The following is a 17,092-nucleotide window of genomic DNA, read 5'->3' on the forward strand; positions in this document are numbered from 1 at the left end:
CGTTACGAGGCAAAGATGCACGTCGTTAAAAAGACGACGGATCACAAATACATCTCTGTGGTGGCCTGGGAAAACTGGATTCTGGCTGACCTGAAGATCTGGTTTTTTATGCGTACGCTACAGCTTTAAGAAACCATAAATCGTTTTCACCAAAACAACATGGAAATGTTTTTTATTTTTATTTACCTTTTAAATCGAGCCTTGGTTATCTTCCTCCGAAAAATCACGTCATGTAAACAGCTAGTTCAACAAGCACGGTGGTAAAAAACAAACAAACAAACAAACAAAAAAAAACAGGCAGTCCGCATAAAGATGTCTAAAACGTTGCTTGCGTTAAGGGCGATCTCCTCGCACGCGCTTCGAAAATGTTGAAACATGTTGAAGAGTTATATACCGTAACAGACCCACTGAAATACGGGTAATCAGATCGGTTTGTAGTCAGATGTCGAAACGTGTGTGGGGCTCCTGCGATGTCACGCCGTCAAACAAACAAAGAGACTAGCTTAACGAGTGTGGATGAGCTAATAAAAAGGCAGGAAGGTTACTGGACAGAACAGCCTGAAGTAATCAGCGATCGTGAAGAGATGATGATAAGGCTGGTGTTTAATTGCTGATAGTGATCCCTCAGGTGATCCCACAGTGACTGGTGTGGATGATGCTGATAACCCAATTGAGAACTCATTTCCCCGTTATAATTCTCTCAAATCTGGCGGTAATGTTGTTTTTCCATGACTAGATTAGGTCATAAACGGTAGGCGTGCTGTCTTTCAGTGGAGATCAGAATAAAATCTTTCAAACTTAAACGCCTTCCGGTTTTGTTTTTTGGTTGTTGTTTTTTTCCCCATCATTTTGGAGATAACCAGATTTTTAAAAATGCTAGAACTTTACTTGTGATTGAGATAGGGATGTCACCGATACTTCGGTACCAAGTCGGTACCAACATTCTTAAAACGTGACGGTACTTGTTTAACTGCAGTAGCGTTCGTACCCTTCTGTAACGAAAGTATCGAGGTTGCGATTCCCCTCTCTCTCTCTCTCTCTCTCCACCCCCTCTCCCCCTTGCTCTCTCTCCCCCTTGCTCTCTCTCTCCCCCCTCTCCCCCTCCACCCCTTCTCCCCCTTGCTCTCTCTCCCTCTTTCCCACCCCCGCTCTCTCCCCCTCTCTCTCCCTCTCTCCCTCTCTCTCTCCCCCTATCGCTCCTTTTGCCAGTATCATCCAGAGGAGGATGTCCTCCAGGAGAGTTTTTTTATTTTATTTTTTACATTTTATTTTTATACCACACTGTGGTATCAACTTTGGTATCGAGCATCGTGTACTTTTGGTGGTATCGGTACCGACGACTAGATTTTTGGTAGCGTGACATCCCTAGATTGAGAGAAAGACATTTCTGTTCAATATCGTAGAGACGGAACCTAGAGAGAGAAAGAGAGAGAGAGAGAGAGAATAAATGAAAACTTGACAAAGCTGCCTTTTCCTATGGATTTCAGTACCTTGTCGTATCTGCTGCTGGAGCCGAAGCCAAAGATGAGCAGGTGTCCGTGAGAATCCGTACAGGCAAAGTGCTGCCCGTCTGGAGAACACTTACAGTCAAACAGCGCGCCGTGCCCCTGACCCTCGATCTGAAACAACCAGCACACATAAAGCATGCAGCGTGCAGACAGGACGTTTACGAGGCATGTACCATTTCACAGCAGTAAATCACACTACAAAGACTTGTGCCAAAGCGGTTTAGTTACAAAATCAATCGGATAAAAAAGTAGTCTAGCCAAAGAAACCTGACTTCAGTAGCGATCGCTACGGGACAGCTGACATGCCTAGCACCTTTATCATTTCAAAAACTCAATACTTCTCTATACGTCACGTTTCTGAAATACATATGTAAAAACACGTGATCTTGCTACCCATGGAAAACCCAAAACCTGATCTGAACACTGAGAATACTGCATTTAAATAATAAAATGCTTATTAATATAATATCGGGACAAAGCGAGTAATGAGGAAAATAAGGTGTAATTCGGTGCGGTGTATAAACAGAAGCTGACAGTGGGGTATAATTACCATGTTGAAGTAGGAGCGTATTTTAACTCCTCGTGCCAGGTCCCACACAATAGCATTGCCGTCGTGGCCAGCGGAGAACAGCACTCTGGGATCGAAGGGGTGTGGCTCCAACACAAACACCTCGTCCTCGTGGCCCTGAGAACAGACCGGTCGTACAATGAGCCAAAAATATCATATCAGGATACTGAGAGTAATCTGTACAATACACCGTATGTACCGAGATATTTCAAGGAACATACACACACTGTTCTGTCCCGGAAAAAAAAAACAGGAAAACATTTTTACATCAAACATTTGGTAAAAATTTGTATGGTGACAGTCCACATGAATTTTTATTCATTTTATTTTTTATCAAATATATAACTGTTCATACGGTGAAGCGTTCTATAAGGTGATGTTTATGTAACATTCGTGGAAGGAGTTTCCCGTATCAGCACTTTGTGACACCAGGTTTCCCGGCACAGGACGGATGATATGGTGCTTTGCGAGTTCTTAGGGACGGACTGTTTCTAGCTGCTATAACTTAAGTAATGACAGAACATGTCTTGTGGAATGTACTGCAACATTAACATGGTTAAAATGTAAAAATGTGCCGTTTACTAATACGTTTTTAAAACATTTAATCCGTGTCAGATTGCCAGGTTGTGGTTTATGATGAATAAAACACTTCTGGCGAATTGTGTTTTTCCTTACTTGATTATACAGAGTGAATATCAGTGGCTGTTCTTGCATTAAGACATAATTTGGCAAGATTAGGTGCGCGTAAGATGCTCCATGTTGAAAAAGCACCGCCAGTGTTTACTGTGGTTTCACTTCGTTTCTTGTTGTTAAGTTAAGCACAGACTGGATATGTTTTATTTATTTTTTTCGCTCACAGGAAATTATCTGGCTGTGCTGGGCGCCTGCCAATTTCAGAGCGAGATGGGGGCGGATTGAAGGGGCATTGAAGAGTATCAGTAAAACGACTGACAGGAGGCTCATGCAAACGCAAACAAGCTCTCTGGAGCTTAAAGGCGTTTTTCCAAACGGGTAATCTCAGTCACATAACATACCCGTTCTGAGGCCATGGCTCAAATTGGGTTTTTTTTTTTTTAAATCATGTTATAGATATTTTTCCATGTCATCTGTACTAATAAGAAATAAAAAAAAAATATTACACTACTGCACCTTTAATTTGTTGAAGTACTACTAATATGTGCCACAATCTGAAAAAAACTGAATTATAGTCGAATTCATCGTGATAATGATATCAATTGACGTTTTTTCCCCTTGTTAAGCTGTTTATTATAAAAGCTACATAAAAATAAAGAGATCTTTTTAAACGTGCCACATCCGAATCCACCTTTGATCCACCACAAATCCAGACATCCTCCCTCTCTCTCTCGCCTATTGAACTCACCTGTTTCCTGCTAACCCTCATCTAATCCACTGTACTTATATCCGTTCACCTTGCTTTGTAAGGTTTTTGCCATTCCTCTTTTTTCGTCTGTTTGTCGTTGTCTTGTTTTTTTAACCGTTAATCCTGATCATTCGTTTTCATTTCAGCAAACTGTTGGAAAACTAACTCTCGAGATTTGCGTTGCGCTCGATGAAATCATCTTTAAGCATCCTGATACTTCGTCACTATCAGCCGGAATGAACGTTACACGCCTCCTCTGATTTATAGATAAAAGCTGGACTCTTATTCTGCGAAACATGAAATGCATTATTGACGTTCAACTGAGATCGACTGAAGGGTAAAAGGCTCAAACAGGGGACTATAAAAATAGATTGTGGTGTGTTCACCAAAATCCCAGGCCAAAGCATGTCATAGTGAGCTTATTTCATCCTGGCAGGGATGTACTGGTGTTTTACTGTTGATATGAGCTGAACGCTGATGACTCTGTAGTGTGCTGACACAATAAAAAACGTAATATCACACTCCGCCGGTGTGGGCCACGGATACGGGATATAGCCGTGAGCCCCAATATTTAATTTCTTATGTCAGGTTCTTTCATACAGGTCAGGTTGTATTTAGCCCTGATTGTAACCATGGCCTGTGACTTTCATTTTTTTTTACTACCTCTGGGAAAAAAATCTTGGGATCACCACACTTAGAGGATGTTCACGTGGCTTTTTAATAGCTGAACATTTTGGCTTTGTGAAACATACTCCAAAAAAGTTCAATGAAATTAGTTTAATTAATGGCATTTTTTTCCCCCCCAGATCAAGTACAGGAAAGAAAATTTAAAAAAAATAATAATAATTAAATTAATTTGCATTTCTAAAATGAATACCAGCACAAGTCTAAAAATGCAAATTAGTCTGCAGTTAAACGAGAGGGCTTACAGACCTTAACCTTGGACTTTCTGAAAGGAAGCACGGCCCCAACAACCGAGTTGTCAATTCAAACAATGGAAAGGATTATAAAACTCATTCAAGAAGGAAATCCAACACGGAGTGTGGCAAAAAGATATTGTTTGCTCCCAGTCGGCTGTGCGTAAACTTTAGCCCACTGTAAACTTGATCTGGAAAAAAAAAAAACGCCATTAATTAAAACAATTTAATTGAACTTGTTTGAGGTCTTTTTCCTGAAGCCAGAATGTTCAGCTATTAAACCAAAAATTTCTGTCATATCTGCGACTTTGTTTATTTGCTACGAAGTAAAATAAAAAAGCCAGGTGAGCATCCTCTAAGTGTGGTGATTCCATCGTTTTTCCATACGTCGCATCCAAGAAGCTGGCAGCTAGATGTAATAGTGTAATGTTGGTGAACAGATAATAATTGAATACTTGTAGAAGGCACCTATCTATCAGTGTGGGTTACGCCACATGATAACTCCTAATATCTAACTCCATGAAGAGAACTTACCTCGCACTGTAGGCACACAACGTACACTTAACGTATGTTAATGCAGGATAACACGTGCAGACAGCAGTCAGTGGCTAATGGAACTTAGCTAGTTCGGTAATGTCGAGGTCAAACATTCACAAGGTTAATGTGACAGAAAGGGAGGCTGGGGGTTACAGTAGGTTGTAATGCTTTCCACTATCTTAATGAGGTTGTGCAAAAACATTGGCGGCGACTTGCTAAAGGCAGGAAAATAAAAATCCGCAAGTCAGCTAGATTTTCCTGGTGAGTCTACAGCGCCATTTTGTTCATTAAGAGAGTGGAGGTCACGTTTCTCAGTTGAAGCCCAAAGGCATTTGTCCATATTTTTGTAGCGAACAACTAACCGACACTCTTTTTGCTCTTTGACAGCTTTTCAAATGGAAGGGAGCGGGACTCCTGTCTTCCCAGATGGCCGGGAGATTTGTACGAAGATGCATCGACTCCTATTCTTACATCTGTCAAATGTTTTAATCGTTTTAATGAACGTCAGCCGAATTTCATGCGACCGTTTGTTTATTTTCGGAGCATTTTAGTAGAATTTCAGCATACAGACAAATTGCATTTGAGGATAATAGTAGGGGGAAAACGTATAAACAACACGTGTTATTTTTGTGTTCTTTATGAACACATACTAACACACAGCACGTATTAAAGGTACTAACACACCGATCATGTCCTTAACTAGACACGCAGGTGCGTTCAAAATTCTTAACACATCTGTTTTAAGAGCGAAGCTTTAATCGCCTAGGTAGTCATTTTGTTTCATATTAAATCATCTGAATTCATTGTGATCTTGTGCATCATAGTGTTTTGTCCCAATGTGCTATTTGATCTGTTTCATTTGAAGGCGATACAAATTCATCCAATCAGAATCAGTATTCAACTGATATTTGTAACGGTCCAGGGGTTCCCAAAATAGGGGTCATGACCCCACATGGGATCACCTGGTTTAGAAATGGGTTCACAAATTTTATTCATTCATTTTCATAAATTCATAAATCAGAAATATCACTTGAATTATAAAGACGGATGTTATGCTACTACTTTGAAATATTACACGTAGCCTCATCTCATTCAAAACCTACTGACAGGGCTGTCTCGTGTAGCAGTCTTCTGGGTTTTCACGATTAGTAAACACTTATTATATTTAGTAAGGTCAGAGCTTTTGATTTGAGACGCAGCTCATGACGACAATCACGACGACGGCCGAAAGATTTAAAGACGGACAGAGCTCGTCAGCGTGTTTAACACTGCCGTGCGTGAAATCACTGAACATTTTACAGTTGGAAACGTGCCACATCCGAATCCACCTCTGATCCAGAAACCGCCACGAATCCACAATCCAGTCCAGATATTATCTCTCTCTTTCTCTCTGTCTCTCTCTCGCACTCACATGTTTCCCGTTAACCCTCATCCACTTCAGTGTACTTATAGCAGGTTGACTTCCCTCAGTAAGGTTTCGCCAATTCCAGTGTGGATTTCCGAGTATGATTTTCTCCGTTTTTCCTCGTTTTCTTTCGATTGTTTCTTTGCCATTAATTCTAGACCGCCGTTTTGATTTCGGCAAACCGCCGAAAAACGAAACATCAAGATTAGCACGAGGTGTCCTGATACAAACGTTCTCGTCGAGCGATGAGAATCGACACTTACACGCCTCCTCTGATTTATTCAAAGTTGGACTCCCTTCCAAACAAACTAGCGTTGTCTCTCGAATCACACTTATGAACTATTCTAGACCGTTAACGAGTACTTAAACTGACCGGTTTCCCTGTAACGTGTCGCCTTCAAAACGTACTGAAAGGTCTGTCTTGTGGAGCGGTACTACACAATACTTTTAAATGTTAGGTCAGAGGTTGTTTTTTTTTGTTTGTTTTTGTTTAATTATTATTATTTTATTTCAGACACAGCTGGGTTGGAAAGATTTACACACAAACAGAGCTCATCAGTGCGCTCGCATGAAATCCCGGAACATTTTTCAGTTCTGCCAGGAAACCAGATGGACCGGGACGTTTCGGAGATGACGTGGCCATCTAGTAAACGTCACGTTAAATCCTCTAGATGTACGATAAGGTGCGCAGGCAAGTGTGTGGAGCTGCTTCTGTACATGTATACAAAGTCATGCCTCGAGTATAAGCCACGCTCCTCTGCTTCGTGTCACGTGCATCACGCCACCCCGTCGTGGATTATTGTCCTATGACACGCCCCGCTGTGTGTTACGCCTTATGTGTCATTCGAAGCTGATCGAGCTGCGTCCTTTCAAACACGCTCCCTGACATTTTTTTTTTTTGAAAAGCTGTGCTAAGGATACTGTAGTGAACACGTACAGCGGGATAAAACGCAGGGTGACAACTCAGATCTGTGCAATTTGCGGGACTGCAAAACTTCCTCCACTCGGGATATTAAAGCTTATAACACCTAAAATAAAGAGCAAACAAACCGGCTCTCGATAACCATGTTGGAGGATGTGGTTAAAGATATTCTGGGTTATTCAGCACCTAAAGAATGTTTCTTTAACCAAAATATTATTTATAGCAAGAAAAAAAGCCATCACAGGAAACTGTTATAAGACAGAACCAGCAAATATGAAACAATGGATGGAAATTGTACAAGAAGTCAACATAGTGGGAAAAAAAAAAATGACTTACCAGCTACGGGTAGGAAAAAGTTTGTTTTTTTTTTTTTTTTAAGACGTGGGGAAAAACTGGAGGAGGTGTCGTGTGACGAAAATACACATGGAGTAACGTTCACGCAAATACAAGGATTCGTACCGTTTTGTAATGGTAAGGTAACCGTTGTAACCACGGGCAACCGTGTACATTTTTATTTACTTGTTTATTTTTTATTATTTCTCTTTTTTTCTTGTTCGACCGTTTGTTTGTTTTGCTGTGCTTTGTCTCGTTACACGAAAGCCCGATAAAAACATTAAAGTAGGAAGCAAAAAAAAAAAAAAAAAAAAGAAAAGAAAAGCTGTGCTAAGAAATGCAAGCTGAACCTTCCCACTAGACCGGTGAGCCAGTGCAAGGAATAGTCCTTTTAGTGTTTTTGCTTTTTTTTAGTCATAGACATAATAAAACGTTACAGTTTTACTAAATGATAAAGCTGGAAATAAAACAAATTCAAGGCTTACCCATTAATGACTAGTTTGTGGTTATAAACGAGACGATTTTAAAAGGTTATGTTTTGATTTGTAGCGCACTCTGGACTAGCGCCATGAACTCTGGTGAGTGACTTCTGAGACTCATCCATTTGCCTTTAAACACCGTTTCATCGAGTTTATTTTATTCAATAAACAAACCACGTCAGCTCACTAGTCAGCCCGGACTGGGTCAATAAAATGATATCCTGTGAAAACTCTCTCCCGTCCGAGTTAATATCACCTAAACAGTTCAAGATAAAGATAAAGGCACGTAGAGCAATACTCTGAATAAACCACAAGAGAGGATCTGCTACAGGAGACATGATGGTTCATGCTTAGAAAGATAGAGTCAATGAATTATGGCTCTGCTACATATATATATACATATAAGTATATGTATATATAAATTTTTTTTACTACTGAAATACTTTGCTGTGTCCGCATGTCTGTAAAAGCGAGCGTGTCCCTGCTGGTTTAGAAAACGAACTGAGTCAATGTCATGCGTTCTTACGGAAACATCGTTTAGTACGGGGTCGTTCTGACTGAACATGAAGGTTAATGGATGATAATGGAAGAGCCACTGTTGGAATGATAAACTACACGACTTGACACTGCAGCAGCATTCTTACCATGAGGATGTGGATGAGGCTGCCTGTATACGAGTTCCACACCTTCAGTGTCAGGTTGTTGGCCGCTGTGATGACCATGTTGTCGTGGCGATTCCAGGCCACCATGGTGACCTTCAGTTTGGTCACTTTGTCCTCCAGGGGTGGAGGGTTGTACTTCCTGATGGAATAAAATAAAAGATTATATATATATATATATATATATATATATATATATATATATATGTGTGTATGTATATACAGTGCCCTCCACTAATATTGGCACCCTTGGTAAATATGTACGGAAGCCCTAAGCAGTCATGCATTATTGATTTCGTTCTTTATTGTTTTCTCGTGATCTTGACATAACAAGAGTGGTTTTCAATTATAGTTCTATCAAAATTTGTATCAATGGGAATGTACTTCAAATATATTTCGACAAACATATGAATTCATAGGGCTGCCAATTAAAGCATTAAACTGAATTTGAATTCTTCTCCTCTAAAGTACCTTCAATATTCTCAATATACCGTACTACAGGCTTGGAAACGAAAATTCTTTGCTGAACCGCTGAAACCAAGCACTACTTATTTTTTGATTTTTTTTTGTTAATAGTCTTTTTGGTTCAGATGCATAAGATGTATGTTTTTAGCAACCTGGAAAAACTTCAAACGTTTATTATTTTCAACATAAAACGCTAATCCGGCACTGAGAAGAAACGGTGAATGCGTATATTTTAATCATTGACCAGTGCTGTAAAACTCGCACGCGGTACTAGTCTGGCCATATTGGAAAGTGTGATGTAGTGAAAGAATGAACTGTGGGTTCAACTAGCACGACCTGCTTTAAAGAAGCTTCTAGCAGAGAAGAAAGAAAAAAAGAAAAAAGAAAAGAATCTCCACCGGCACTCATTCAAAAGTCATCCTGACGTTGTAAAACTAAAACGAAAGATCGGTATGAATCTGACGAGCCGAAAGTTATAAAAACTACAAAATCTAACCTCATCAATAACACTCATGCAAACGAATACAAATCTGCACACACTGATCCTGTCTGTTATTTCGATTTAAACCACAGCAATGCTGAATTCTCGATTCGGACTGGTCACAAAGTGATGATTCATGTTCTACAACAGCAGCTCCGACATTAGCGGCAGCTGTAATTCAAATTTTTTTTATTAATGCGCTCGTTCGAATGTGTTATTTTTTCTATAGTAACACCTCAATCGCAGGAACTTAAAGTACATGGCAGACGCTCCACAAAAACTGATTAAAAAAAAATGGATTTAATTATTGATCTATTGAGGTTTTCTATAAGGAGATGTTTATTTAGCATTTACGGAAGGAGTCTCCATTGTTAGCATTTTTTTTTTGTTCTGAGCAGAGGCAGAGGCGGTGCTGTAACTTTACGCTTAAATCTTTAAGACAGAGGACTTTGCGTTTTCTCAAATGAAATGTTACTGTTGTTAGTTGTTGGCAAATTGCGCTATGCTAGAAGCGAAATAAAACACTTTGGGACGATGCTGTTATTGGAAAATAATCGACTTTGAGGTTGTAACAGTAACTCGACATCACACCACTCCGTTGTTCATTACAACACCATTCACGTGAACTAAAACCTGTAAAAAACCAGAGGCCGGTGTGTGGGGTCGTGTGTTACCCGGGCAGTTTGGTGGCCATGTCCAGCAATATGCTTCTCCAGTCCTGTTGCTGCAGCTGCCATATCCGCGCTGTCCCGTCTCTACTGCCGCTCACAAACCTGCGCATACACACCGTGCACGTGTAAACAAGCCTGGATTCAAACTCACACTCACTGGGACCATGTCAATTAAGAGAACACGACATGAAGGACAAGCTGACCAAACTCCCCTCTGTTTACAGTTTACTTCAAGTGTAGGACGTCATTTTATCCATGTAAAAGTCACATCTCGAGATAAGCGATGTCTCCTCCGGTATCCTCCATGCAGATTTTTTTTTAAAAAAACAACAACTCCTGGACTTTCCTGGTTTGCAGATCATACTATTAGCTAATTATTAATAGCATTTAACATTCTGTAATACTCCAGCTGATATCGCTCACTTAAGTCCAACGTGGTAATTGCACCGGACTAGTCCGTGACTCTGTTTTCTGCGACCTCTACACGGTGTGCTTGGCTCTAACCAAATGTCAGTAACAGGACCTGAGCGGTCCCTCCAGGATTTGGTGATTTTGCGATCGCAGAAATGAACGTAAAATCAAGGGAACTGCGATATTCGGAGGAGCTAGCAATCTTTCAGAACGATCACAGATTTTCCGCGGGTTTGGGCCGAGACGCGTCCCGTGACGTCATCGCAACGCGCTGTAAAGCCGTCTTCGATTCACGTGCGTCGAACACGAGTACCAGCTAAAAGGTCTCATTTACCAACCACCATCACTGTGAAAGAGTGTGTGAAACCATTTCGATTTATAAATCCAAAACATTTCAGCGTAATTTAATATTTTAGCGTCTTCAACGTAGACGGCCCTTTTCGCCTAGAATTTCCAGAAATGCATTCTTGGCGTTTTCTCACCCGATTTCTTGAGGAATTTCCCCGAGGTGCTTTTTAAAAAGTGTTAAAGTTAAGAGTTCACACCGACGCTGGACGCTTATCGGCTGCTTTTCGGAAATATTTCGCTCCGAGTCGTCCGTCTAAAAAAAGATTTTATTGTAAATAAAATGTTCGTTTTCTCATGAAACAAACGAGTACGTCGGCACGATTGTATTTTTGTCTACGACACCGATCTCGCACGTTTAAATCGCACACCTTCAGATCGAACGCTTTTTAACGATCATGAGAAACCTTCCAGTCGAGTGTCCGCAAACTTCTGACCGGTGGTGTACATTTCAGGAAATCGTCCTATTATTATTTGAAGTCTTCCTTTTCCACGTATATAGCATTTCGACTCATTTATTGGCTGCTTATTCGGCAAGAACGAGGAGCTTTTCGTCCTGTTCCACCCGTCCTTACTGCTAACGCAAGTAAGTATCCTTATTTATAACACCACTGGGTGGTGTTCATACCTCTCCCTCTCTCCTCGTCCCTCGTTCTGCTTCTCTCAGCGTCCCCTATTGCCAGACTTCCCCTCATTAAAACGAGTGTGACAGACGGAAACACGCAGATCTCCTCAGAGGTTGTGCGTTGTGTTTCACGGCGAATACGCAAGGGGCTTTAAATTCGGTGTGTAAGCATCGTAAATGCTCGTGCGTGCGTCGATGTGTGTGTTTGTAAAGTATATACTTATTTAAACCCATGTATGAGTGTGTGTGTGTGTGTGTAGGTGTTGGCATGAGGCGTTGCTTGGTTTTCTTTCATCTCGTCGTTGTTGTTTTGTTTTTTTCCGCTGACGTCAGATCATGACACCGGAACACGCCGGTTCGCTTAATCAGAACTGATGTTCCTTTAACAGCTAGCACAGACATGCTCACACACTCACACACACACACACACACACACACACATCTCACCTGTCTCCTCCATGTGAGAACTGGATGCTGTCGACTTTATCCTACAGAAAGGTGATTAAAGCATGAAGAGAGTGTGACAACCAGACAGTAAGAAAAGTTTCATGACTTCATTTCAACCACACACACACACACACACACACACACACTCACAAACACACACACTCACAGTGTGCGACTCCAGCTCGGCTATCTTCTCTGGCTGATCTCCACCAAAGTAGTACACTCTGATAATGTGATCAGTGCTGCCTGTGGCCAAAAACATCCCACCTGAAACACAGCAGTTATCACTATATTTAGATTACATTCGATTACATGACATTACACTTAATCCGTTAGCAGGCACTCGAATACAGAGCAACTCATAAGTGAGACAGAATTCAATCCGAGCATTTAAGCTGAGCAGCTGAAGGTCCATCACTGGCTCGTATATCGAACTCACAACCTTCAGGGTACTAGCGCGGAGCTTGCATGTGGTCGAGTTCATAATAAAACCGTGAACAGGACTGATTCGCTAGCCGTGGTTCTTCTTTCGTACGAGAACGTGATAACAAAGAAAATCTACAGCACACGCAAAAGGAATAAGCGTATAAATACGTGGGATTATTTATCAGTTAAATATCACAGGAGACCGTTGCGGCTAAATGACGTCACGTGACGCGTCTCGGCCCGGATCTGCGGAAAATCTGCGGTAATTTTGAAAAATTGCGAGCTCCTCGGAATACTACAGAGTTTGCTTGATTTTGCCTTCGTTCCTGCGATCGCTAAATCGCTAAAATCGCGGCCGGAGGAGCCGAGATGGGTTTATAAACATCGACTATTAAGGAATTTCGCCCTCTCTGGTACAAAGATGCCATTACGAGCAACCTGAGGAAGAACGTTTCCTAACTTTTCCAAACACAATCCAAACACGGGCAGGATTGGGGTGTTTAAAAGGCACCGAATTCTCCGATATGAAATGTAAACACCATCGAAGTCACAGTATTGTAATGTATTGCTTCACAAACCAGGCACTGCCTTGAATTCAGATTTAAAACCTCATTGTTGAATAAACAAAGAAGTGTAAAGAAGCAGGACAGTCTGCGTTTACACCTGAAAGTTGCAGTGGAACTAAATGATCAGACTTAGATCAGACTTAAATGATAGATTTCGTTTTGAATCGATCTGAAATCCAAAGTAGTTTTATTTCAGTGTCACATTGAAAAATCCACGCCAATTTTAAAAATTCCAACAGATTCGGATCGAACATTTCTGTTTTCCGATAATATAAACAGTTACTCGCGTTGCTCCTTTCTCTGCTCAGATTTGACTTGAAATAGGGCTAAGCAAAAGCAATTCGGATCTAGAACGAGAAAACGCGTGCTGATTGGACAGATATCGGCGGTTCACGGCAATGGAAGTCTGTCTCACCCAAAATCCGTCTATAATTGCTTCAATTAGGGTACGTATCAGGACTGGGATCTTGCAGGACGCTATAAAAAAACAGTCGCACAAGTGACTCGCAGGATAAAGAAAAGCTGCATTCGTTAACATGAACGTACAAGCGTGTGTTCGTTCATCCTTAGTAACTGCCTGGTCTGGATCGCGCCGGTTTAAATTACGCTACTACTTTTGTTAACGTCTTGGGAAATCGAACCGGTTGTTTGAAAATATCTCAGGCGCGTACAGACAATAAAGTAAGACTTCACAGAGAATGCTGGCGGCGCCGGTATTTCTCCCTCTGGGATTTTAGCAGTGTTTTCCTATGTGTCCGGGGCCATAAGTGGTAGCTTTCATATTCAATTTTTAAAAATGAATAAATCCAGAGTGGTGCAACAGAAAAGCGTTTGCGAGTTCGGATCCCGGCGAGGGACGCGAAGAAACAGTATGTTTAGTTGCTCTGCTCTGAAGTGAAGTCAGACGGCATGTTATTAAGGTTCTTATAGGATAGAGAACACGCGGAAAGGAAACGCGTATTACGAAATGTGACACGCTTTATCGTCGTCAATCCTGAAAACTGCAGACACCGCGTTTTCCCCACAGGCGTTAAAATCACAAGCACGACTTAGAATCTATCGGAGATCATCGATCCTCCCAAGCCCTAGTGCTCGTGTGTGTGGAAGAGGGCAAAAAGCAAGGTGTGGCCGTCTGGCTTCACAAGAGACCTCTTTGGAGAACTAAACAGATACAGACGGTGCCATTTTGTTACAGCGCTTAAGGTTAAAAGTGGAACTAAATTAACTGAAGCTCATGTCAGAATGAAACTCGGCAAAAACTCGTGATTTCAGTTGTCCGAGGTCAAATTACTACACGGTTTTGCTTCTTTTTATACGTGAACGCGAGTCTATATTTGGTTTAAGCCGAAAATTGTGCCCGTTCGCTAAACTGTTTCTTCAAGGCCCTTTCAGGTGTGATTTTAAGCTTTATAAATAACTAAACTTGACCGATAACTTGACTTGTGTTAGTTTCCTGTATTCCTTTGTTATGTATGGAATGTTGCATGGGTGGGATCAGCCGCATCATTATAAACGTCTGTCGGTGATGACACGCTGGGACAGGGACTGGGACAGGGAAAGGGCAGAAGGAAGGGCAGAAGGGCTGTGTTTCCGGCCTACCTGCGCTGAATGATGAGCAGATCATCTGCACACCCGGTCTGGGCCGTTCTGTGAATTTGCTGGGTCGCGGCCTGCATGGGCGCGTAAACACACACTGTTACATGATGACATTACGTGACAAATGAGAATGAAAATTAGGAGCGTGCGTGAGAATGAACCGGAGACGTGTGGGTTCGGGTACGTGTCGCGGCTCCTGGCGGGAAGCGTGTAAAGAGCGCTCACCCAAATTTGAGCGTCCGAGCGTCCCACTGCCAGAAGCAGATCGTTCCGTCGGCACCGGTGGAGGACAGAAACCTCTTATAACCGCTGCAAAGAGGAGAGAACTACACACACACACACACACACACACATACACACACAAGGAAAATGTATATGCATGGTAGGGCTCGGAATACAATGATAATATCATTATCATGATAAATTACATCACAGTAAACTCCCATCCTGCTGTAAGTGAAACACAGTTTATATGTTTGTAAGTGTGTTTTTGGGAGTAAATGTGTGTGTGTGTGTGTGTGTGTGTGTGTGTGCGTGTGTGTACCTGTAGTGACGTTATAGAGGCTGCATGTCCCTCGAGCACAGCCAGTGGAGCGCAAGTCTGTAGACACCACACTCTGATCATCTTATCACAGCTTCCAGCTGCCAGCAGTGTGTTCTCGTAGTTCACCGCCATGTCTGAGATTTCTGCAGCATGACCCCTCAGTGTGGCTAACAATCTCCCGTCATCTGTGGCCCAAATTTTCACCAGGCAGTCATCTGAACCCTACAGCAGAGTTAAGAGCTGCTCAGCAAACCATGAGAGCAAAACTGGCCGTGCTCTCTGGGTGGGAGGGACAGACTAGTCTCTCCACTGTCAATCAGTGACACTAGCCAATTGAGCTGATCTATGCAAAGGAGGTTTAGATAGAGCGTTCCTCTGAGTGTGTTACTCCCCGCTGGGCAATATATAATGTAATAAGTGGTTAGCATGTTTGCCTCGTACCTCCAGGGTTGGGGGTGTGAATCCCGCCTCCGCCCTGTGTGCGTGGAGTTTGCATGTTCTCCCCGTGCTTCGGGGGTTTCCTCCGGGTATTCCGCTCCCGTTGTGTCGGTTTTTTTTTGGTCGTTGTTGTTTTTTTACTTCATCTTCTTTGTCTTTGTAGGCATTGAAGTATCGTCAAACTCAATTTAACGGTTCTTGTTTATTTTACTGCTGTTTGGGAGCTAAACTATATATCACAGCATGTATCGTAGGAATGTTCTCAAGTATCGTGATATGGTATTTTTGTCATACCGCCCAGCCCTAGTAGCTAGTGAGTGGGTGGGACTTGACGAGACCAAATGTTTGTTTTTTTTTAAATCCCTTTTTTAAAAATATAAACATAAAATATGAACAACATTTAAGTATAAATGTAAACTGATAAGTGATGCCTCGGGCTGAGCGCTGCGCGTAGAGGCGCTCGGTGCGCACAGCAGCCCATCACGTGTTGTCATGTTTTTTGTTTACGTTGCCACGTGTGTTTTTGTTTTGATTCGTGTCTTTTCTCCACCCATAAGTTTGTGCATTTAAACCCCCCTGTTTCTTTGTTTAAGTGCAAAGTATTGCTCGGTGTTTACCCGCCTGTCTTTACTAAGCCTTCTGCTTCTGTACTCACTACTGTGGTTTCTTGACATCTGCTAGTTTCCTGACTTTCGGTTTTTACTTCAGCCCAGTTGACTCTTGCTTCAGCCCAGTTGACTCTTGCTTCAGCCCAATTGACTCTTGCTTCAGCCCAATTGACTCTTGCTTCAGCCCAGTTGACTCGTGCTTCAGCCCAATTGACTCTTGCTTCAGCCCAGTTGACTCGTGCCTCAGCCCAATTGACTCTTGCTTCAGCCCAATTGACTCTTGCTTCAGCCCAGTTGACTCGTGCTTCAGCCCAGTTGACTCTTGCTTCAGCCTAATTGACTCTTGCTTCAGCCCAATTGACTCTTGCTTCAGCCCAGTTGACTCATGCTTCAGCCCAGCTGACTCTTGCTTCAGCCTAGCTGACTCATACTTCAGTCCAGCTGACTCGTGCTTCAGCCCAGTTAACTCTTGCTTCAGCCAAGCCGACTCTTGCTTCAGCCCAGTTGACCAAGTTGATGTTTGTTCATCACCTAACCCTAGCTCGTTTGGTGACCTTGACCTTGCCTACGTTATTGGATTTGTCTCTCATTAAAGATATATATCACTTTATACTGCATCTGCATCCGGCTCAGCCTCGGTTACATGACAAGAAGAAAAGACATGACATTCTTTCATTTTAAAAAATCGAATCATCTGCAATTTGCTACGGTATCACACTTTTGCCTCAGGCCACATCACATCACCCTGTCATTGATTGAT

The 17,092-nt window shown here is 42.0% G+C and overlaps 1 protein-coding gene across 1 annotated transcript in view; it reads right to left on the reverse strand.

Annotated features, from left to right (window-relative positions):
- Positions 1–17,092, reverse strand: part of phip (pleckstrin homology domain interacting protein) — a 53,650-nt gene that overhangs the window by 19,631 nt on the left and 16,927 nt on the right. The window contains exons 8-16 of the mRNA XM_017487185.3: positions 15,287–15,508; positions 14,968–15,068; positions 14,746–14,816; positions 12,321–12,421; positions 12,155–12,195; positions 10,330–10,428; positions 8,695–8,851; positions 2,059–2,193; positions 1,491–1,619 (exon numbers count right to left, since the gene is read on the reverse strand). Of these exons, the coding sequence (XP_017342674.2) occupies positions 1,491–1,619; positions 2,059–2,193; positions 8,695–8,851; positions 10,330–10,428; positions 12,155–12,195; positions 12,321–12,421; positions 14,746–14,816; positions 14,968–15,068; positions 15,287–15,508 (1,056 nt within the window). The remainder of the gene's footprint in view (positions 1–1,490; positions 1,620–2,058; positions 2,194–8,694; positions 8,852–10,329; positions 10,429–12,154; positions 12,196–12,320; positions 12,422–14,745; positions 14,817–14,967; positions 15,069–15,286; positions 15,509–17,092) is intronic.

Source organism: Ictalurus punctatus, chromosome 15 (assembly GCF_001660625.3).
Source record: "Ictalurus punctatus breed USDA103 chromosome 15, Coco_2.0, whole genome shotgun sequence".
Taxonomy (NCBI): domain Eukaryota; kingdom Metazoa; phylum Chordata; class Actinopteri; order Siluriformes; family Ictaluridae; genus Ictalurus; species Ictalurus punctatus.